At 39.4% G+C, this 23977-nt stretch overlaps 1 protein-coding gene across 2 annotated transcripts in view; it reads left to right on the top strand.

Moving 5' to 3' along the window:
• Positions 1-23611, top strand: part of SLC16A12 (solute carrier family 16 member 12) — a 92984-nt gene extending 69373 nt beyond the window's left edge. The window contains exons 1-6 of one of the 2 annotated variants that reach the window (XM_082611561.1): positions 7034-7553; positions 10451-10554; positions 13139-13282; positions 14913-15492; positions 17699-17958; positions 20924-23611. In XM_082611561.1, the coding sequence (XP_082467687.1) occupies positions 7537-7553; positions 10451-10554; positions 13139-13282; positions 14913-15492; positions 17699-17958; positions 20924-21186 (1368 nt within the window). In that variant the 5' untranslated portion in view covers positions 7034-7536 and the 3' untranslated portion in view covers positions 21187-23611. Of the gene's footprint in view, positions 1-7033; positions 7554-10450; positions 10555-13138; positions 13283-14912; positions 15493-17698; positions 17959-20923 lie in introns of those variants that run through there. The other variant, XM_082611560.1, reaches the window with a different exon arrangement.
• Positions 23612-23977: the final 366 nt, after the last annotated feature.

Raw genomic sequence — 23977 nt, 5'->3', positions numbered from 1 at the left:
TTAGTTCCATGTGCTATACATTAGGACCTTGTTATCTATCTATTTTATGTATAATAGTTTGTAAGCATGATGATTTGATTTACATATACTATAGGTTCAGCTAACATCCGTCTTCTCATATAACTACAATAAAAAGGAAAGAAAAGAAAAAAGAAAAAACTTTTCTCTTCATGACGAGAACTCCTAGGATTTATTCTCTTAACAACTTTCCTATATATCATACAACAGTGTTAGCTGTAGTCATCATATTGTTCATGACATCCCTAGTACTTATTTATCTTATAACTGGAAGTTTGTATTTTTTGACCACCTTCCTCCAATTCCCTTCCCCTCCCCACCCCCTGCCTTGGTAACCATAAGTCTGATCTCTTTTTATAAGTGCTTGGTTGTTGTTTTAAATTCCACATATATTTAAGATTATACAGTATTTGTCTTTCTCTCTCTAACTTATTTCACTTAGCAGAATGCCTTCAAAGTCTGTTCATATTATTGCAAATGGTAGGATTTCCTCGTTTTTTCTGGCTGAATAATATTCCATTGTATATACATACCACACCTTCTTTATCCATTCATCCATCCATGTCTTGGCTATTAAAAATCATGCTGCTATGAGCATGGGGGTGCAGATATCTTTTCTAGTTAGTGCTTTCATTTTCTTTGGATCTATTCCCAACAGTGGAATATCTGGATCACATGGTAGTTCTATTTTTATCCCTACTCTTTTCTATGGTGGCTGTACCAATTTACAATCCCATCAACAGTGCATAAGGGTTCCCTTTTCTCTGCATCCATACCAGCATTTGTTATCTCTTATCTTTTTAATGATGACTATTTTAACAGGTGTGAGGTAATAGCTCATTGTGGTTTTAACTTGCATTTCCCTAACAACTAGTGACGTTGAGCATCTTTTCATGTACCTGTTGGTCTTTAGTATATCTTCTTTGAAGAAATGTCTATTTAGGTCCTTTGCTCATTTTTTAAATTGGGTTATTTGTTTTTTTACTATTGAGTTGTGTGCATTCTTTGTGTGTTTTGGATATTAACCCTTTATCAGATATGTGGTTTGCAAATATTTTTTCCCATTCTTTTCACTTTGTTGATGGTTTCTTTTGCTGTGCAGAAGCTCTTTAGTTTGATGTAGTCCTGCTTGTTTATTTTTTTTATTTTGTTACTTGTGTTTTAGGTGACATATCCAAAAAATCATTACCAAGATCCATGTTGAGGAACTTTATTCCTATGTTTTCTTCTAGTAGTTTCATAGTTTTGGGTCTTACATTTAATCCTTAAATCCATTTCAAGGTAATTTTTGTGAGTGGTCTAAAATATGGGTCTAGTTTTATTCTTTTACATGTAAATATCCAATTATCTCAGCACTATTTACTGAAGAGACTGTCTTTTCTCCATTGAATAGTCTTGGCTCCCTTTTCAAACATTAGTTGATGCTTAGGTTTATTTCTGGGTTCTCAGTTCTGTTCCACTGATTTATTTGTCTGTTTTTATGCCAGTACCAAACTGTTTTGATGACTACAGCTTTATGTTATAGTTAGAAATCAGGAAGTGTGATACCTCTTTCTTAGGATTTCTTTGGCTATTTAGGGTCATTTGTGGTTCCACATACATTTTAAGAGTGTTTTATCCACGTCTGTAAAAAATGCCATTGGATTCTTGATAGGAATTGCATTGAATATATAGATGGCTTTTGATAGTGTTGACATTTTAATAATGTTAATTCTTCCAGTCCACAAACATGGGATATCTTTCCATTTATTTGTGTCTTCTTCAGTTTCTTTCACTGATGTCTTGTAGTTTTCAGCATAGAGATCTTTCATGCCCTTAGTTAAATTTACTGTATTTGATGCTATTGTAAATGGGATCAATTTCTTTATTTCTTTTTCAGAAATTTTATTGTTAGTGTATACAAACACTACTGATTTTTGTATGTTAATTTTATATCTGGCAACTTACTGAGTTCATTGATTAGACCTAAGAGCCTTTTGGTTGTGTCTTTAGGATTTTCTATATATAAAATCATATCATCTGCAAATAGAGACAATTTTACTTCTTCCTTTACAATTCTAATACCTTTTATTAATTTTTCTTGCCTGATTGCCAAGGCTAGGACTTCTAGGACTATGTTGAATAGGAGTGATGAGAGTGGCCATCCTTGTCTTGTTCCTCATTTTAGAAGAAAATCTTTCAGCCTTTTACCATTGAGCATGATATTAGCTGTGGGCTTGTGACTTATGGCTTTATTATGCTGAGATATGTTCCTTCCATGCCTAATTTGTTAAGAGTTTTTATCATAAATGGATGTTGAATTTTGTCAAATGCTTTTTCTGTGTCTATTGAGATGATCATACAATTCATTTCTTTCATTCTATTAATATGATGTGTCACACTGATTGATTTGTGTATGTTGAACCATCCTTGCATCCCAGGAATAAATTCCACTTGAACCTGGTGAATGATCCTCTTAATATGCTGCCAATTCAGTTTGCTAGTATTTTATTGAGAATTTTTACATCTGTACTCATCAGGAATATTGGCCTGTAGTTTTCTTTTCTAGTAGTGTCCTTTTCTGGTTTTGGTATTAGGATAATGCTGGTCTCATAAAATGAGTTTGGGAGTGCTCCCTTCTCTTTGATTTAAATAATATGCTTAAAAGTTAAACCATACATCTGGAAGGTAAAAATTCAAACAATATAGAAACATATAAGATAAAGCCTTTTTCTCCTCACTTCCTGAATCCCTGTTTCACTGCCTAAAGTTAATCTCATAAATAGTTTCTTGAGATCTGTCCAGAAATTTTTTTAAAAACCTTATGTCCATATATAGAGCATGTTCTTTTCATTTACACCAATGGGATCATATTATACACACTGTTTTGAACTTCTTTTTTTTTGCTTAATAATATCTTTTGGAAATATTTCCATATCAGCACATATGGCTTTACCTCACTGAAAGGTAGGTGCTTAAAATTTCACCATATGGATGTTTCCATAATTTATTTAAAACATTTTTTTTGATGGACATTTATATTGCTTGCTGGGTTTTGCTTTACAGACAATGCTACCATTTATAATCCAGGGCATTTAAAAATCATATTTCACTCTTACCTTGTAACTGATGATGCTTCCTTACATATAAAATTTATATAAGCTTAAAGTTGTGCAGGCTATTAAAGTAGTCATTCTTATTTATTTACTCCCTCTGTTTGTTAATGTGCATTGCTTGCATATTTTTTCTTCAAGACATCTTGTTACCAAACACACTATCTATGTTAAGAATCATATTTCAGGACTTCCCTCGTGGCACAGTGGTTAAGAATCCGCCTGCCAATGCAGGGGACATAGGTTTGAGCCCTGGTCTGGGACGATCCGACATGCCGCAGAGCAACTAAGCCCATGTGCCACAACTAGTGAGCCTTCGCTCTAGAGCCCATGAGCCACAACTACTGAGCCCATGTGCCACAACTACTGAAGCCCATGTGCCTAGAGCCTGTACTCCACAATAAGAGAAGCCACCGCAATGAGAAGCCCTCATACCACAATGAAGAGTAGCCCCTGCTCGCTGCAGCTAGAGAAAACCCGCACACAGCAGCGAAGACCGAATGCAGCCAAAAATAAATAAATAAATAAATTTATATAAAAGAAAGAATCATATTTCCTAGTGTAATTACATGACATTCTATTAGTAAATTGATGAATTGAAGTTGATACTTGCAAAACAACACTTATTTTAAATGTTTAAAGAAAACACCCAGCTCTGAGACCTATTTTTCTCTAAGTCTTCTGGGTCTAAATTAACTTAATTGCAATAGATGTCTAGAATCCTGTGGAACTGTGGAGCTCTTTTAACAGCAGCTGAATTCCTGTAAATAATTGCTAATGTTAGCTGAGCACTTACTCTGTGCTTGTTGGCATTATTCCAAGCACTCTTCATTGATTAAGTCATTTAATCCTTATAATAACACACAGATGTTGAATAATGTATCCAAAGTCACACGGTGAGTAAGTGGCAGTGCTTTTACCCACTGGGCTACACTGCCCAGTGGATTACTTACTGCATTGACTTAGTGGATAACTTCATCAACCAGAAAAAGTCTTTACCAAATATCAGATGTTGTCAGCCTCCAACTCTACCAGAGAAGAATTTTATAGCAGAGTGACAAGATAGAGACAGCAAGTATGTTGACCTCTTGAGAGAAAGCATCTTTGAGAACATTGTAACAAACAACACTTGGGTGATATTATGAACAAAACCTGTCAACCCCTGAAGGATGTTCAGAGTTGTTCGCTATTGCAGCATGATCTAATCCACTCTGATTGATACAGTCATGCTTCCCCAAATGCTTAATTTATAGATGAGGAAACCAAGACCCTGAGGGATTAAGAAGCTTCATCAAAACTCTCAGTTATTCAGCACAGGAATCAGAGATCAGAACCGAGTTCTCCTGACATCTGTCAGATGCACAAATATTCCAAGGGACAACAAAAATAATTTCTAAAGTGAGAAGCTCATGTGCTCCCAATAAAATTTGTTTGCTTTAAGGTCATGCCTGTGTTTAGAAGGCATAAATCATGAAACTTTACCATTTGAAAACTTCCACAGTCCTTTCCTTTTGGAGAACAAATTAAAATACAATAATTCTTCCCATATTTCATAAAAGTCACAGTCATTCAGAAGCATGTGGGACTTCCCTGGTGGCACAGTGGTTAAGAATCCACCTGCCAGTGCAAGGGATACGGGTTTGAGCCCTGGTCCGGGATGATCCCACATGCCGCGGAGCAACTAAGCCCATGTGCCACAACTAGTGAGCCTTCGCTCTAGAGCCCATGAGCCACAACTACTGAGCCCACATGCCACAACTACTGAAGCCCACACGCCTAGAGCCTGTGCTCCACAACAAGAGAAGCCACTGCAATGAGAAGGCCGCGCACCGCAACGAAGAGTAGCCCCTGCTCACCGCAACTAGAGAAAGTATACACGCGGCAACAAAGACCCAACACAGCCAAAAATAAATAAATAAATAAATTTATATATTAAAAAAAGAAGCATATGTATGTGGTTATTAAATTTTACCTCTGACAAGCCTACTCACATGTTTGGGCAAGAATCTCAGGTGTTACTTCTGAATCTTACATACCTACAGTTTGATATGACTAGTCAAATCAGTTGGAAAAAACCCATCAAACAGAAAACAAAACAACAGAACAAGGTAAAAAAACTCACAAGAAATAAACATAGTCCCACAAGTATTAAACCCCCCAAAACAATTTAGTGGAGAGAAGAGATTATGATTTACAACACCAAAATATCTTATTATCATTTGGGGTGCTTTCCTCTTAGTTGTCCTATGTTCTTCCACATTTCCAACTTCTGCATCTCTCTTTTACTAATTCTTTCTCTTAGCTTATAAACTCAGATTCTTCACACCTCTACTGTACCGTATCTAGCCACGTGCTCCTACATAGCTTCCATCCGTTCTTCCTCTTCCTTTCTCATTCACGTTCTTGAAGTTGCTACTCAACCATTTCACTTCTTTATCTTCCAGTCACTTCTCTAGCAACTCTCAGCCTGCCTTCCCTCCTAGTTTCCTTCCTTTCATACCTTGAACCTTGAACAATGTTTAAGGAGCACCCCATACATGGAAGCTATGGTACTAGATATTTGGGATTCAATGCAAGATAAGACAGACATGGTCTTTGCTGTCACAGAGCAAGAGTCTAGTGGAGAATTTGATAAACAAATGCAAAGAACATCGCCACACAGTGTGGTAAGGGTCCAGCATGTAGTGGAAATACTTAAGAAAGGTATCAAGCCCAGACTCAGGTAGTCAAGGAGGCCTTCCTGGAGGAGTTGACTATTATCTTGAGATTAAAAGAATGAGGGAGGCTGGGAGATCATCCTAGAAAAAAAAAATGCTCAGAGGTGTGAAAAAGCATGTGTGGTATGTCAAAAGTTGTAGAAAGAAGTTCAGTCTCTCTGAAGTGAGGAATGCACCAGATGGGAAGAAAGGAGAGATGCTAAGAAGGACCAACTTATGCAGGGTCTCATAAGTCATGTTAAAAAGTTTGAAGCGGGCTTCCCTGGTAGCGCAGTGGTTGAGAGTCCGCCTGCCAATGCAGGGGACACGGGTTCGTGCCCCAGTCCGGGAAGATCCCACATGCTGCGGAGCGGCTGGGCCCCATGGCCGCTGAGCCTGCACGTCCGGAGCTTGTGCTCCACAACGGGAGAGGCCACAACAGTGAGAGGCCTGCGTATCGCAAAAAAAAAAAAAAAAAAAGTGTGAAGCATCAGGATCTGATTTGTGTTCTAGTGACGAGGACACTTGGACCATGGAGTGTAGAATATACTGAAGGTAGCCAAGTGTGAATTCAGGAAAATCAGTTAGGAGGGTTTTGGCTGTAGTCCAGGAGAGAAGTGTTGTCATGAATGATAAATGATAAAGGCAATGGAGCTCCTTGGCATCATTTGAAAGATATGTATAAGGTAGAATAAGCAGAATTTGATAGTTGATTAGATCAGTGGTCCTAAACAGGCTGACTTTGCTCTCCGGGGGGACCTTTGGCAGTGTCTGGAAACATTCTGAGCAGAGGCCAGTGACGCTGCTAAACATCCTGCAACGCACAGGACAGCCCCCAGGACAAAGAATTATCAGGTCTGAAATGTCAGTAGTGCTTCGATTGAGAAACCCTGGGCTAAGGAAAACTTAACTATTTTGATACTGAGGCTATATCCAAGAAATCATTATTCACTTAAATCGAAGGCCTAGTGGTTAGGAGAAAATAATAGACTTTTTGTACTAGTCTAGCAATCTTTAGGATGTTAAGAAACATCGTAGAGTTTCCTGTTATTATTGTACCAAATTAAAACTAGTATAAGGCTGTTGCAGTTAGCTCATGCTTTAGAAAAAGTTCTGCAATATTTTAATTAAATTTAAATTTATATACTCAGCCGGGTAGTTTATGTTATCATTCTCTGCATTTTCGTTGTGACTATGTTTCAGTACTCCAAACTCTGATATAATTATTAACCTAGCATCGGATCTACTATAGCACGTTGTCTGGTTTCTTAAATCAGTGGAAGGGGAAGGACAACTTTTTTTTTTTTTTTTTCCATACGCGGGCCTCTCACTGTTGTGGCCTCTTCCATTACGGAGCACAGGCTCCGGATGCGCAGGCTCAGCGGCCATGGCTCACGGGCCCAGCCGCTCCGCGGCATGTGGGATCTTCCCGGACCGGGCCCGAACCCGTGTCCCTTGCATCGGCAGGTGGACTCTCAACCACTGCGCCACCAGGGAAGCCCGGAAGGACAACTTTTGATGTCCCTTTGATAGATATCATCCCATACAGTGCTCAGCGTGGAGGACAAGAACGGGACTCTGGTGAATACGGAGGTGTGCCATCCGGAGGGCCTCAGCTACAGGGTGAACATCAGCAGGCAGCTTGCAGCTGTCAGTGTCCGCAGGGTCCCCCTCACCTGCGCAGAGCTGCCTCTCCCGAGAGCTCGCCCCTCCAGCGGGGCCCATATCCAATGATTGACGGAGGGAGGTGTGTAAAGCCCCTCCCATTTCCCTGGGGATTGGCTGAGGCCTGTCAGGCCTACATCTGTTTGCCCAGCTCTCTCTGCCTAATCCTGCTCCCGTCCTCTTCCTTCCACAAGTGTTGATCCCTCTCCGTACTCTGTACATCAAACTCCATCCCAATACCTTCTGGGACTTAGAATTTAGCACCCTATACCAGGGGTCTCCAACCCCCGGGCTGCGGACAAATACCAGCCCGCGGCCTGTTAGGAACAGGGCTGCGCAGCACGAGGTGAGCAGGGTGACAGTGAGCGAAGCTTCATCTGCCGCTCCCCATCGCCCGCATTGCCTCCTGAGCTATTCCCCACCTCACCCCACCCCGCCCCGCTTCGTGGAAAATTTGTCTTCACGAAACCGGTCCCTGGTCCCTGGTGCCGAGAAGGTTGGGGATCGCTGCCCTATACCGTCCCTTTTCTCTTTCTTATCACCAGGACTGGCAACATAATTACAGGGCCTGGTGCGAGATGAAAATGAAGGACCCCTTGATCAAAAGGCAGGAAAAAAAGGGCTGGTAAACGTACTAAAATGGGAAGCTTTTCCTTTTTTCAGTGGTCTCAGTTTTTCACAGTGTTTAAAATTTACTATTTAGTGTTGTTCTGAGTAAAGAAAATGGAAATGTTAAATTAGTAGCACAAATCTGCCGTTCATCTTTATATTACCGGTAGCCCTACCTTTTACATTCCTTCTGTGTCATCATTTTCAGCATAAGCGATCAGCTAATCCAGAGAAGCAACATGAGTAAGAAAGGATCTGATAGGAATCCTTGGCCCTTTGTCTTTCTTAAAACACCATTGCCTTCTTCTGCATTTGAAGCAAGTTTTGGTTTGAAAGGAAAGCATGGTCTCTCTCACTCCCCTGTGCACATGCTCACTCAGTTGTAGGTGTAACACACTTACCTGGTATTCAGTCTGAGTCTTACTGGACTCCCACACAAGAGTCTACTGGAATTCTGTGCCCTGGGGCATCTCTAAGACTATGTGCAAATGGAAAAGCACAGAATTGCAGACTGAAGAATCCGGAGCTCTCTGCTCACATACATGCTTCGTTGTCCCATTGGACTTCACTTACAGAATGCAAATTCAAAGATAAAATTATTAGGAATTTTAAGACAGTGACAGCTGAGTTAAACCAAGTTTAATGCTTCTGAGTGCCAGATTCTGTGCGACTGTGTAGGTTGTATGCCCATGAAGCTGGACCTTCATAACACAGCAGTCCTGATTCACCCTGATCCTCTTCCCCCTTCTTTAACTTTTCCATCACTCACTTTTACATCCAGCAGCAACTGGAGAGGAAAGAGAGAGTAAAAGAACAGGTTATTAGGGGCTGCTGAAGCATAATGAGTTGGAATGTGGTCCTATCCAAGGAGACAGATATCCTCCTATCTCATCTCCAAGCTGCAAGGCCTGAACTCTTTCCCTGCTATCACGGAGCTCTAAAAGCTTCCTGTCCTGAATTATCTGTGTGTGGTTCATTCCAAACTATTGCTTCTGGATCACTTATGTCTTGTTTTCCCTAAGTAATTAGCTATTTTTCAGCATAAAAATTTCTCTGTCTCTGTTTCTGTCTCTGTCTCTATATATACACCCCCATACATATGTATATACACACACACAGATAAATTTCTGATTGTATAAGAAATCAGGTTCACTGTAAAATAATTCAAAATGCAGAATAAAGACAAAAAAATCATTTATAACCTCACCATGCACATATAATGACTGGATATATTTTGGTTTATATGCTTTCAGGCTTTTTCTAGTTACATGAAGTACATTTTTATAAAAATAAGCCCTTACTATATGAGCTATTTTGTAACTTACTTTTTTATTTAACTTTATATTGTGAATTTATTTCCAAATCAATAAATACAAAGCAAATCATTTTTAATACCTAATAATATTTCATTTTATTGATGTGCTATAAGTTACTTAACCAGTCCCTTACTGACGGACATATATGCTGTTTACAATATTTGGCTATTATAAATAGTTCTCCAGAGTATATCCTTTTATGTGTATCTATTATTATTATCATCACCATCTGTTTATTAACTTTGCTTAAAACCTAGAAGTGAAATTGCTGGGTGATGTATAATACTTTATTGTCAAGTCTTAACTTGTATAACAACCTCTTAGAAGTTTCAGATGTTAGTGAAACAGTACGATGAGTAACAGTCCATGTGTCTGACCTGTCATCTTTTCCATAAGACCTTCCCTACAGCAGTGATCTTCACATCCACTTGGTTTCAGCAGCCGCTCTAGTGGGTGAACACTTGTTTCTTTTTTTCTTTTATTTATTTATTTATTTATTTATTTATTTATTTATTTATGGCTGCTCTGGGTCTTCGTTGCTGTGCACGCGCTTTCTCTAGTTGCAGCGAGCAGGGGCTACTCTTGGTTGCAGTGCATGGGCTTCTCACTACGGTGGCTTCTCTTGTTGCAGAGCATGGGCTCTAGGCACGTGGGATTCAGTAGTTGTGGCACACGGGCTCAGTAGTTGTGGCTCAAGGGCTCTAGAGCACAGGCTCAGTAGCTGTGGCTCACGCACTTAGTTGCTCCTCTGCGTGTGGGATCTTCCTGGACCAGGGATCGAACCCGTGTCCCGTGCATTGGCAGGTGGATTCTTAACCACTGTGCCACCAGGGAAGTCCTAAACACTTGTTCTTATCCCTTAGAACATCTTAATGGTTAGCTTCTGATTTCCCACTTATTACAGGCCAGCAACGAACCATTGAAAAATCAATTAAAACCCCTGGAGACTGGAACAGACAATTGAACCAAAACTTGAAACTCTCAAGCAAATACATGTTCATTCTTTTTGTTGTTGTTGTTGTTGGTATAAAATCCTTGCACTTTTTTTTTTCAGATGTATTTCAATTTTTTTTGTGGACTTCCAGACATACTTCTCTCAGGATTATGCACAGACAGCCTGGATCCATTCCATTGTAGACTGTGTGACCATGCTCTGTGGTGAGTATCTCCAGGGATAGATAATTACTGGCTAACCTTGATCTATACATGACAGTGACCTTCCACTGCCTTTGATGACCAGTTTTTCTGAGTAGAAGGGCTATGATTAAAAATTGGCTAAAACCATATAAAAAGAAAAGTATGATCCTGCCTTTAGCCAAACCCACCCAGACATGCTTTTGCAGTTAGTATTCTTGTCTGATGTCAGATGGACCAGGTAGTGAATACAGTCAATTGGACACATACCTATAGAGATAGGGAACTGGGCAATCACAGTACTTGTCCTGATTTTGGACGCAGTTAACCGTACAGTATATGCTTGCTTTCTTCTGAATGCTGTGGTCCCCTCATTCTCCAGTCACATAAACAGCCAATGGAAAGCACCATGAGCCATTTCAATGTGATCTCCTTAAATGAGTGCCAACAATATGTGCATCACATCTCAAGTCTTGTTTTCATTCTCGTCCCTTCCCAGAAGGTTCAAAATTTGGCTCGTTTTTCATGCATCAATCTTCATTCTTAGAGAAGTATTGTAGAAAGATAGAATGGTGCAATCATGAGATAAGCACATTCACTACGGTTGTAGTTTTCATCAAGAGCCACACAGGTGCTACGTACGGTGTACAGAGTGTTCTCAAGATTCATGGAATCTCTCACTGATCTAAGGAAAAACTAACCTTGAGATTTTTCTTTTTAAAAATTTCCAACCAAAGTTATTAAATGAGTGCCATAGAAATGTTCTGCAATTGGGTCAAATCAAAATGATCTATTTGCAGACTAGACCTATTTCATCCTTTCATTTAGATGACTCCTGAGTATTTTAGAAAACTGTTATCTCTTCAGGCCATGTCTTAATGGCAAAAGAGAAATACTATATTATTTGGTATCATAAATAATGTCATCTATTCCATTCTAGGTACTGATTCATATTTATTTTTAGAAAAATGTACATAATCAGGAATTGGTTGATTTGTGCTGAAATGTATTTCCTTGGTTGGGAGGAATTTGAGTGCAATTCTAGGTTTCATGAGATGGCTAAGTTGATGCTACTGATAACCCTGGAAGGTCATAAGGGATCAAAAAATCATATTTTCAGGTTTTCTTTCTAGCCTGTCTTTTTTATTTTAACCAGTAAGATGATCACTTGGTTTTCAGGGTCAGATGATTAGGCACAGCCTTTGTGTGAGCATGCCAAGACAGCCATGTTTATCTTTCATGGAGGATACAGGTGACTCATTTCTCTCACTGTTATCTTTTGGAGAATATTTATAATCCCTCAAAGAGGAAGAAATGACCTTCAGTGACCACAGTGGTCACAATGACCATGTGAGACATTGAGCTAAAAGCAGGGTCATGTTAGATGCAGAATATTTAAATTCTGCAGAATCACATCTGGGACACCCATTGGGGTCATATCTGCTCTATGATGAACAGAGAAGTGAACATTTTTCATTGAGTTTAGTATACATTTTGTCACTTTCCAATAGCCATAGCAGCATCAGTCTGAAGAATTAGATATATTTTCAAGAGATTTTCTCATTCCTATTCTCCAGAGGTTATATATGCAGCCAGCCACTATTCTAACTAGATGGGATATTAAGCTGATGACTGATTCTATCATGTACATTTGTGTCACACCCAATTTTAATCTGATCGATATAAAAATTATACTCCACAGATACCTAGAGAATTGGCTCTTCTGATCTTGTTACTAGGAGTTCTGGTGTCAGCGTGAATTATTCTTCAGAAAGAAATTCACATACATTCCTCACCCATCATCTCTGCCATCAGTCTGAGAGACCCAAGGAGCCAGAATAACAGGGTGAAATAACCCTGCACTCACTGTCAGGTTCCCTGAACTGTATAGTTCTTGGTGATCTTGAATATGTCATATTCCCCTGAGCTTCAATTTCTTTTTGGCCTCTTCCAGCTTTAATTATTAGTCTATAAGCCTGGAAGTTGGCACAATTCTGACACATTGTTAAGCCACAAATAGAGTGAGGCCAACCAAAATATCATCATCTCATTTCCTAGATTTTCTGGGCTTTGATTCTCATCCACAGGGTTTCCAGAAGCCCGGAAACAGTGCCAGATTGTGACATTTGTCTATGGTCTCTCTCCCTGGCCTTTTCCTGCATAACACTGCTGGCCATGCCATGTTGCCCACTTTCCTTCTCTACCATTTACCTGTCATAATTATTGTTAATTGTGTATGATCAATTCTATATGAAACATACAAGGCACATCGCTATGCAAGTGACATGTAGTTTAAAGGAGCTGATTCACTGTTTAAAAAACACCACATAATCCTGGGATTATGGCTGTCATAGAATGGAGATGTGGAATGAGCCGTCCAGTGCCAGTCAGGAGCTGTGATCCTAATTCCGGCTTTGCTACTTATTCTCTGTGGGACCATGGACAAGTCACTTCCTCTCTCCTTGGTTTCCAAATCTGTAGAATGAGTGGGGTGGGCTCGAGGCTTTGAAGATGGATCATTCTCTGCTCTGCCAATGCAGCACCCACAGCCTTTCTGCAGTGCCCTCAAGGCCTTTGTGTTTGAACCTATTTATTATTGTTTTTGAAGCTCCACTTGGGAGTGTTGTCAGTAACCATTTTTCCTGTCAAGTGGGAATCATGCTGGGTGGCTTGCTTGCATCTACTGGTCTCATCCTGGGCTCATTTGCCACCAGTCTGAAGCATCTCTACCTCACTCTGGGAGTTCTTACAGGTAAGGGCACTTTGTACCACCCTTCTCACCCCACCCTATCCAGGGGTTGTCAAGCCCACCAACAGAGCAGTAATTCATAAAATATTCATTTTGTAAGATGCATAATTTATCTTAATGTCTGCCTACCTAGCAGTTAAACCAAAGGGCTAGAAATGCAATGGACTGTCATACTGTAGTGAAAATGTATCACCACTTTAATTCAGCCACTTGACAACAGTGACTGCTGGCTTTCCCTTGGGCAGCCGTGTATGGCTGAGATTCTCCACTCAGAAGAAATGTGACATTAGCCAGAGCAACATAAATTTTCGGCAATGATCATTCTCCCAACATCTTTGCCAAGACATTGCAATACTGTCTGTGGTTGACCTGAGTTGCCCCTACTTTATAGTGAGTACCATTGTCCAATAAATGGGGTTTTACCATTTAAAAAGAAAGCCCCTTGTGAATATTCTTACATTGCACATTTTCTTTTGATGTTATGTAAGTATCTTTAGAGAATGAAGCCCATAGAAAGAGAAGCAACTGATGTGCATTCCATAAATCACACTTACAGGGACTGCATAGGATCAAGGTGGGCTTGGCTGGTGGGACTAGAGTAGCGGTTTTCTGCCCCATCACTCAGAGGGGAGGGTAACACTAACTCTTGTCTGGGCCACAGGGTTAGCATGATCAGGCCAATAAAGGATATAATCTCATAGTAAGGTTATAAATCTAGCTCTGTCAGCTAAAAACGGCATCTGTCCCCTGTCATCCAAAGGGTCTGACTGCTAGGGTCCCCGTCATCCCAGTTTACCAGGAACTATCCTGGTCTTGGTGCTGAAAGCCTCACATCTGGGAAACCCCTCAGTCCAGGCAAATTGGGATCATTGCTCACTCTGCTCTGCAGATGGGAACAGGAGCTGAAGGTAGTTCTCCTTTTCCTTCCTTGACATTTAAATTCCAGGTTTAAAGCCCTTCAAATTTTCTTGACTTAAAAGGAATAGAAGTGGAAAATCTTGAAGAGGCTTTCTGCTGACTTTAAGGGATATTTTCAGGTGGCTATGTGTACATGCTATGTTCATGTATCAAATTGGCACAATGTTTCCTAATATGTGAGATTACTCTGGAGCTTTCACGGGGTCACAAATGTTATTTAAACCCAAAGTCCAGTGTGGTCCAGATTATCAGAGTTGTGTCTTCAGGGGCAGTGAAGAGTTGAAGTAAATCTCTGGATAATTTAAAAATACTTAAATTATCCAGAGATAATTTAATTTATTAAAATTAATTTTAATTTATTAAAAAAGAAGTGGTGGGGAGAATAAATTTCTTAGGTCAGTGTTATCCTGATTTTCTAGTTAATTCAACTTGAGCTTGTATAATCGTTTTTAAGTTCTTCATTTTATTTTGCGTAAGTCATATTCCCTTAAGGCTTTTCTTCCTAAGAAGAAAGTCATATATATGCTATACTTTGCAAATTGTGGATGACTGGTGAGGGGAGACTCATTTTCAGCTTGGTGTAGAAAGCAGTTTTAAAAGGGTTTATTTGAAGGTCAGATTCTCTTTATTCCAAACAGTATGATTCTGAGAAATGTTCTTTCAGTGGCTGTTCATGCCGTGCCACCAGCACTCATAGAGTTCTCTCTATCCGCAGGTCTTGGATTTGCACTTTGTTACTCTCCAGCTATTGCCATGGTTGGAAAGTATTTCAGCAGACGGAAAGCCCTTGCTTATGGGATCTCCATGTCGGGAAGTGGCATTGGCATTTTCATCCTGGCTCCTGTGGTTCAGCTCCTTATTGAACAATTTTCCTGGAGGGGAGCATTACTCATCCTTGGGGGTTTTGTTTTGAATCTCTGTGTTTGCGGCGCCTTGATGCGGCCAATTACTCTTAAAGATGACCAGACAACTTCAGAGCAGAACCATGTCTGTAGAACTGAGACACAAGGCTTTCAGCGGGTGTCTCCCTCTTCGACTTGGACTAAAGAATGGGTGCAGACCTGCCTCTGTGGCTCTTTGCAGCAGGAATACAATTTTTTACTGATGTCAGACTTTGTTGTATTGGCCATCTCTGTTCTATTTATGGCTTATGGCTGCAGCCCTCTCTTTGTGTACTTGGTGCCTTATGCTTTGAGTACTGGAGTGAGTCACCAGCAAGCTGCTTTTCTTATGTCCGTACTTGGGGTGATTGACATTATTGGCAATATCACGTTCGGATGGCTAACCGACAGAAGGTAAAATCCATGAAACCGCCATTGATTCCCCACTAGGGACTTTAAACTTTGAGTTTCCCCTCATCACCTTACCCTCTAGAATACCTAGGTCTGAATAATGTTAACAGGTTTTTGATATCTGAAGGCAACTCCCTTGTTGGTTCTTCTAGTCAGAGGTCAGCAAACTTTTCTGTAAAGGGACAGACATTAAACAGACAAAGTCACATTGGCTTTGTGGGTCATATGATTCCAACTATCCAACTCTGCTGTTGTAACACAAAAGCAGCCATAGACAATATGTGATCAAGAGAGTGGCCATGTTCCAATAAGATTTATTTAATTTTAAATTAAAATTTTAATTTCTCATACAATTTTTCTCTCACAAACTTTTATTGTTCTTTTGATTTTTTCCAATCATTCAAAATTGGAAAAACCATTCTTAGTTCACAGTCCAAAAAATAAGTAGTGGGCTGAATTTGGCCATAGTTTGCTGACACCTGTTCTAGATTGTTTAGGATGTTGGGTACGTATAAATGGCAGAAGCGAAGTTCTGGTGACAGATTTAATTCCATTCTAATTCAAGTCAGTCCTCCGGTGAGACAACTTCTGTCTGGGCATTGTGGTTTTAGTTTCTTTTGAACCACCCCAGAGAGTGGCTGGCAATAGAGAGAGGAACAGACTCCAGTCCAGGCAGGAGGATCAGGTCAATAATAACACACTCTCTGTAGCCACATATTTACTTATTGATTGATTGATTGATTTTTTTTTTTCTATTTTTCTCTGGAACGCGGGCCTCTCACTGTTGTGGCCTCTCCCGTTGCGGAGCACAAGCTCCGGACGCGCAGGCTCAGCGGCCATGGCTCACGGGCCCAGCCACTCCGCGGCATGTGGGATCTTCCCGGACCGGGGCACGAACCCGTGTCCCCTGCATCAGCAGGAGGACTCTCAACCACTGCACCACCAGGGAAGCCCTGTAGCCACGTATTTATATTTGACAGTGCAAATAGCAAATAGTTTCATTATGATTTTAGGCTTAAACCAAAGTTATAAGAAATCTACTGAGTAGTTTCTTCAGCTAATGCTAATCTGTTTGGATTGAAGAGAGCAAACTACTCATATTCTCCTAAATGATGGACTCTTCACACTTGAGCTATGACCTGGAAGAGCTATCATCCTATGGCTTCTCACACGTTATGTCTTTGGGAACTAATCAGGATCCAACTGCCATTATCCAGTATTGTGAATATAATATTTAGGATTAAATCCACATATTTAATGGTTAAGGAGTTGGTGGGAGAGCAAAGGGTAACCATCTTTACAATCAAATAACTCAACAAGAAGTAGCCTGGTATAAGTCTGAGAGAGGGATCTCTAGTCTGAGATATACAAGACCTAAGTTCTTGTGCTGGCTCTGCCCCCTATTATCCCTGTGACCTAAAATCACCTAACCCTCAGATCCTCAAGGGTCTTCATCTGTAAAATGGGCCAGTTCAATATTTGCCTATGGACATTATAGCATTTTGTGAGGCTTAAATGAGATTGTGGGCAGAAAAACATTTGTAAAGCATAAATTGCTGGTGCTGATATTATACAGAGTCTTTAAAATAATTGGTCTCATAGATGGGTTTGGATCTACAAAGGGAAGTGTTCATGGAAGTACCACTGGGGAGGTCTTGAAATAAGACTTAGTCCTAATACAACACCTTCATAATCTCTGGCAAATCACCTTCATTTCTTCATATTATGGCTTCCTCTTTGTATAACCACTTGGGTTATTGAGCATATATGATGTGCTGGAGACTAACAGATGACACATCTGAAAGCATCTAATATGGTAGACTTCTAGAAATTATTAGTCTCCTGACACTCTATGTGTTATTTCACAACTATCCTTGAATAACACTATGAGATAGACAGCCCCCCCGTTTTATAGCTAAAGGAATTGAGGTTAGAGTTAGGCAGTTAGTAGGTGGTAGAATTGGATTCAAACTTCTATCTTTCTAATTTTAGAGCACAGGTTATTTTCTACCATACCATGCTTCCTGGGAAGATACATTCTTGCATTTGCATATACCAAAAGAAAGACAGGAAGACAACATAGAAAACACACAATGCGGAGGCCATCTCTATAAATAATTGCAGTGCTTACTGCTACCTGGGCATGGTTCTAGAGCTCTCTGATAGAACCTGTGCATACTGCACTCATTCTTGGTCTTCACATCCACAGGTGTCTGAAGAATTACCAGTATATTTGCTACCTCTTTGCCATCGGAATGGATGGGCTCTGCTACCTCTGCCTCCCAATGCTTCAAAGTCTCCCCCTGCTCGTGCCTTTCGCTTGTACTTTTGGCTACTTTGATGGTGCCTATGTGACTCTGATCCCAGTAGTGACTGCAGAAATCGTGGGGACCACTTCTTTGTCATCAGCGCTTGGCGTGGTGTACTTCCTCCATGCAGTGCCGTATTTGGTGAGCCCACCCATTGCAGGTAAGTTTGCAGAGAGAACCCCCAATCACCTCTTCTCTGTCATATTGATGTAAAAACAGTGAACTCACACACACCCATGAAGATTGGAAGTAAGTTGGGAAGAGTGAAAGAGAAAGGGATGCCAGAGCCACCAAAACATCATGGTCTCACCTGCATCCTTGTTTTATAATCTTCTTCCAACTAACTGGGGGACCTTAGCATACTTGGAAAGAAAAAGTCCCAAATTAGGATCTTGATTCCATTCCACACTAATGATAGAAGCAATGGAATGAAGCAGCTGTTCAGACTTATAAATAAGTTGGGCACATTCAGAGGGAAGGCTGGCAGGAGAACAGAATTTCAGTAGGGAGGGCGGTAGGCGGTGAGGCTGAAATGATAAAGTGCGGGTGTCATAGTGGAATGTCTTGAGTGCCAGCCGAAGGAGTGGGGCCCTATATGCTTCAGAGAATATGGCTAGGCTAGTATTACAGCTTTTGTGCAAAGGGGTAGTATAGTAAAGAGTATATTTTAGAAAACGTGATCTAGCAATTGATCTGGTAACTTAAAGGAGAAACAGGATTTCATCCTAATAGTTCAAGAGCCATCTGATAAAGGTCTGAACTAGGGCTGCTGCGGCAGAAATGAGAATGAGCTCTGGGGCAAGGGGGAAATTTTGGGAAAAAAAATAAACTGAATTTAGCATGTGGGCATGAAGGAGGGAAAGAAGTCCAAGATAACTTAGGAGATAATGGCATGTTTAAAAGAAATAAGGAAGCTGGAGAGAGTAGCTTTGCCAGAAAAATACTAAAAATTTAATGTTTAGACATATTCAGGTATCTGAAATACCCAATAAAATGCTCAATAGCGCTGTTTAAGGATGAAATCTGAGCATTTGAGGGAGGCCAGATTTGGATATACAGATGTGGGATTCAAGATAAAGCATCTAGAATGTTTTGTAAACTGTAAAATGATATAAAAATTAAAAACATAATTAAATAAGTAATTCAACAAATATGCATTGCATGCATTAAATAATTCAACAAGTACTTATTGCATGCATTAAACAAGTAATTCAACAAATCTTTATTGCCTGTGTACACCAGGACTGTGTTTGGCGCTGTCGGTATAGCAGCAAACAGGTCAGAACCCATGCCTTCTTGCTGGGGTGTGTGGTCTAGACCAGTGTCTCTCAGAATGAGGTCTTGGGACCACCTGCATCAGAATCCCCTGGGACCCTTGTTAGAATGCAGACTCCTTGACCCTCCCTCTGTGATCTGGACCTTTGGGGGTGAGTTCCAGGAATCTACACTCTCAGCCAGTTTTCTTGTAATGCTTCTGTACACTAAGGATTGAGAATAATTGGTCCAGATTATTACCTGCCTAAATTAAAAACAAGAGTGAAGAAGTTCTCTGAAGATAGGCAGAAGAGAAATGAGCCAAACATTTGCTTAGAAGGAAGGGAGGGAATTTTTTGAAGAAGGCAGGATTTCTGCTTTAGCTGCTGTTATGAATACACCGTTTGGGTTATTTCTAAACTCCAGCAATTGCTAAAGCATCAAACCAAGGGAAACTGACTGCTTGATAGCTGCTGATGAAAATTCCTCATCAGTTTAAACTTCATGATAAAGGACTACATGTTTAGTGCTTCATTTTTGGAAAATGCCCCCAAAATGTTCCCACATCCTCCCTCCATAGCCACTTTTTTGTATTTACCAACCTTTAGGGACAGTGTAACTCTGTTAAAAAGTCATAGGACATAAATTGGGATTCCTGGATCCTTTTTTCAAACCATGGCCTTCATTTGGCAAATCAGACATTATACTCATTGCCAGGTACTAGAGGATTAGCGTGTGAGTTCCTATTTAATACTTCTCTTATTTAATTACTTTTAAGATAACTCTCTACTCAATCTCTTCCATTTTCTGCTACAAAAATGTACAAGCAAATCACATGATAACTAAAATATTTGAGAGTAGTTTGGATTGCAGGAAACTTTGGGCTTCTAACAATTTTTGCATGCCATTTTTGACTAATGGTTTTGAAGTAGGTAAGAGGAGAAATCATACACTTCTCTGGTGGATTTTCTTGGCCTATAAGTAAAGTTTGGAGGAATTTTTAAAAACCTTTTTAGAATTTGAAAAAGAATAGATACATGTATATGTATAACTGAATCACTTTGCTGTACACCTGAAATTAACACAACATTGTTAATCAACCATACTCCAATATAAAATAAAAACTTAAAAAACCTTTTTAATCACAAAATAATTTCCTGCCAAGGTCTAATTTTACCCCACTGAGTTTCTGATTATTGTGACCTATATTTTGCATATCATATACTCTGGTTCTCCTCAAAATTTAGAGCCGGAACAGATATTGTGGTTAATTTGTTGCAATAAGAGATAAAGAAAAAAAGCTGTGATTACAGAATTCTGCTTTCTGAAGTTTGCATTTTAAACTGTAAGATGGTCCAACGTTCTGATTTTCAAACTGGATGGGGTACGATGACTGGATCCAACAGAAAATTTGGATTCTGCTTTATCTAGAAGCGTGTTCTATTACTCAGGATAGTCAGTATATGGCTGCTGGGAATACTACTACTAGCATTCTGTACAATAACATTCTCTTAACACCCTAGATAAAGAAAGAATCCCATCATCAGTAATTTGAATGATGCTATTTTTATCTTTTCTACCGTATTTCATGGGATTAATAATAATAACTAATATTTATTGTGTGAATACTAAAAGTGTGACACTTCCAAGCACTTTACATAATAACAACAATCCATTTTAGAAGTTTCCCTACAAAATAGAATGCATTTTTCGGTTGCTGCACAATACTTTTAGGACATCTGCTTTTTGTGTCAAAACTATAGCAGCAGTGCTAGCAATCTATTGTTATTATCTTCACAAATTATTAGGTTTGAGAATGGGTAAATAATTGAATTTTCAACTCAATATCATTTTGCTGTTGCTTGTTACAGGATGGCTTGTAGACACGACTGGCAGCTACACTGCAGCGTTTCTTCTCTGTGGATTTTCAATGATATTTAGTTCTGTGTTACTTGGCTTTGCTAGACTTGTAAAGAAGACGAGAAAAACCCAGCTGCAGTTCCTTGCCAAAGAATCAGATCCCAAGCTGCAGCTATGGACCAATGGATCGGTGGCTTATTCTGTAGCAAGAGAATTAGATCAGAAAGATGGGGAGTCTGTGGCTATAGCAATGCTTGGTTCCAGCCCCGCATGATCAATGGCCTTGAGCCTGAATCTTCAGGGCTGAAAGAGGTGGGACCACTGTACTGTACATGTTTCTGAAGGATTTTATTTTGGCAGAAGTATTGCCTTCCAAGGAAATTTATCGTTTTATTAATATGTTTGTAATGGAAAAATAGCAAATAACAAAGCAAGCTGGACTGGCTCAGAGTTTCCCCATTTGGGATTTGTACTCACAATTGAACTTGCATCTTTTGGGCAATGAGCATCACACTATGGAGAATGTTAGGACATAGCTGATATAATTTGCTGTAAATAGAGGTAATTTCAAGGCACGACCAAAGCAGATGACACTGGGCGCAGCTTTGTTTCAAATTCTCTGCCCCTCCATCTTCCCTCCTCAGTTAGAAGGTAAAAACAGAAACATTAACATGTAGGTTTCTTTATGCTGTTCAGAGAAGGGGGTCCTGTATTAATCATTGCCTTTTGAAGAATCTAAAGTACTCTTCAACAACCTGTTTCCAATGCTAATGAGAAACTCCACTAGGAAGAAGGTTTGGCATCCTCACCTTCTACCACCACTGAAAGCTCTTTTCCTAAGACGAGGCACTTAACCTCCAACCAGACACTCACCTCTGTTGCTATCACATATAATACTTACTCTAAATTGAGTAGAACACACCAAGACCCATGGGCGATTTCTAAATCTTACCAGAAATTTTAACACTAATGCTTCCCTTTTTCTTTCCTTTAGAAATAAAGCATTTATTTAAACTGTAGTCAATTCCTGTTAGGAAAGGAAAAATGTTGGCAGCATTCCAACTGGGCAGGAATTGAATTCTTGAATCAGCAGGTCTCTGGTGAAAGTTTTCTTTTCAGATCAGATATTTAGGTTCATTACCCAAAACAGGACTTGGGAGTTTTGCCTGAAAAATATTATTCTAGAGATACTCTGAAGCTGAGATTCCTTTCTCCCTGAGTTAATTTTTGTTCCAATGTCCACTGCTCTTCATCTCTTTATAGATAATCATTAGTGGACCTTTTCAGCGGAATGAGAAGACTTCAAGGGTTAACCTCAGCATCATAGCCCTCCCACACATTGTAGCTTTGGTCAGGGGAGAGGGAGGACAAGGTTAAGAAGGCTAGTGGTGTGTTGTTTTACAGTTTATAATCACATACCTTAACACATTCGATTATAGTTTGCTCACTCCCAAGTACCCTACTTTCCTGTGGTGTGGGATAAAGTCTTCAGATTGAAGAGGGAGGGCATGGGGAGAGAAGAGAAAGGCCAGATCCCCCAGCCTGTCTCCGACCATTTTAAGTCCTCTGAATTATAATCCTGAATCCCAAATCATGTTGCACCTGTAACACAGGGGCAAGTTATACAATTGAAAGGGGATTTTAATTATTCAAAAATTTAAAATCTGAACCTCAGGGAACTATTTTGACCCTGAAGGCCATTCAATCCACTGTCCCCCAAGAGATCTCACAAATGCCTTGCCAGGGGTGCTGAGAGAAAAAACACAGCCATGAGGAAGATCCAGGGTTGACTAAGCACATTCAGCAAGAGTCTTTGCCTATAACTGGATTATAAATATATATATAAAATTATATATTAATACATTGCTTTCCGAATGAAATGCTGACTTGATTTGACGGCAGAAAACTAATATCTCATAGGTGTTTTCCAAAGAGAAAACAGGAATGTTTCCTGTTATCTTTATACTTAGTTTGAGAATTTAGTTGTGAAACCACTTCCTTTGTCATTTGCAATTTTAAAACAATATTTGGAAAATATCTGTAAACAGTCAAAGTTAAAATGAAGTTTTATGTGTTTGGAATAGCACTTTACACTAAATGTCATTTCTTGAATCTTCAAGCCTAAAGATTTTTTGAAATATAAAGAGTTATAAATATTCTTATACATATTTTTTCCTAGTGATGATCACAGTAAAATTTTGTTTATCTGGTTCTGTGATGTAATTTCTCTAAAGTATTATAAGTACTCATGAAAAATGAGCATAGAGATCAGAGCTTTTAAAAATTTGTATAAAATATTTGTGATATTCTGCCTTTATACATGCATACATTTGTATTTTACTTTTCTTTTTGGAGTGGCATTTTTAGGAAACCAGTAAGGAAAATGTAGATCTTAGAGGTTACCATTGTCATCGACACAAAATTTTACTGTTATGTTCCATTTGTCTATACTGTTTATTTCAAAATGGAGCAATTCATGGGAATGATGTGTTTGTTTTGTTGAATCAAGAACAAAATTGTGGTGGGATGATTTTATATCTTAAATATTTCTTTATATCACTGCAAGTTCTACTTTGAAATTGACTGAGTAGAGAAGCAAACAAAATGTCTAACTTCTGTAGATACACTGTACCATTTGGCCTTTTGTTCAGATTGTGATTTCACTAATAGATTGGATATTTATAATAATATTTTATTTCAAAAGCATAATAAAATGAGTTTATAGTCATGTTTGGAAAAACATTTTTCCCCTGCACAAAGGGTTTGGATTGTATTGTGAGTGGCTCTGTCTGGATTATGCCAAGATGTAACTGGCACATAAAGATGTGGTAAGCAATCAAATAATTTACAAAAAGCATAACTATTTATTGAGAACTTCCAATGTGTAAGCTACCGTGTTAAGCACTTCCTATGCATTGTCTTATTTAATCCCCATAATAGTCTATATTATCACCGTTTAATAGACATGGAAACTGAGGCATTAGGTCCCACGTCTTCTGACTCTGTAGTCACTGCACTCTAGTGCCTGTAGTGAATTCCTGTAAAACTAGGAAGCCATCTGATGC

The sequence above is a fragment of the Mesoplodon mirus genome, assembly GCF_964341445.2.
Source record: "Mesoplodon mirus genome assembly, chromosome: 2".
Classification (NCBI taxonomy): Eukaryota; Metazoa; Chordata; class Mammalia; order Artiodactyla; family Ziphiidae; genus Mesoplodon; species Mesoplodon mirus.
Note: the sequence above shows the minus strand (reverse complement) of the source record. Positions and strands in the feature narration are given on the sequence as shown.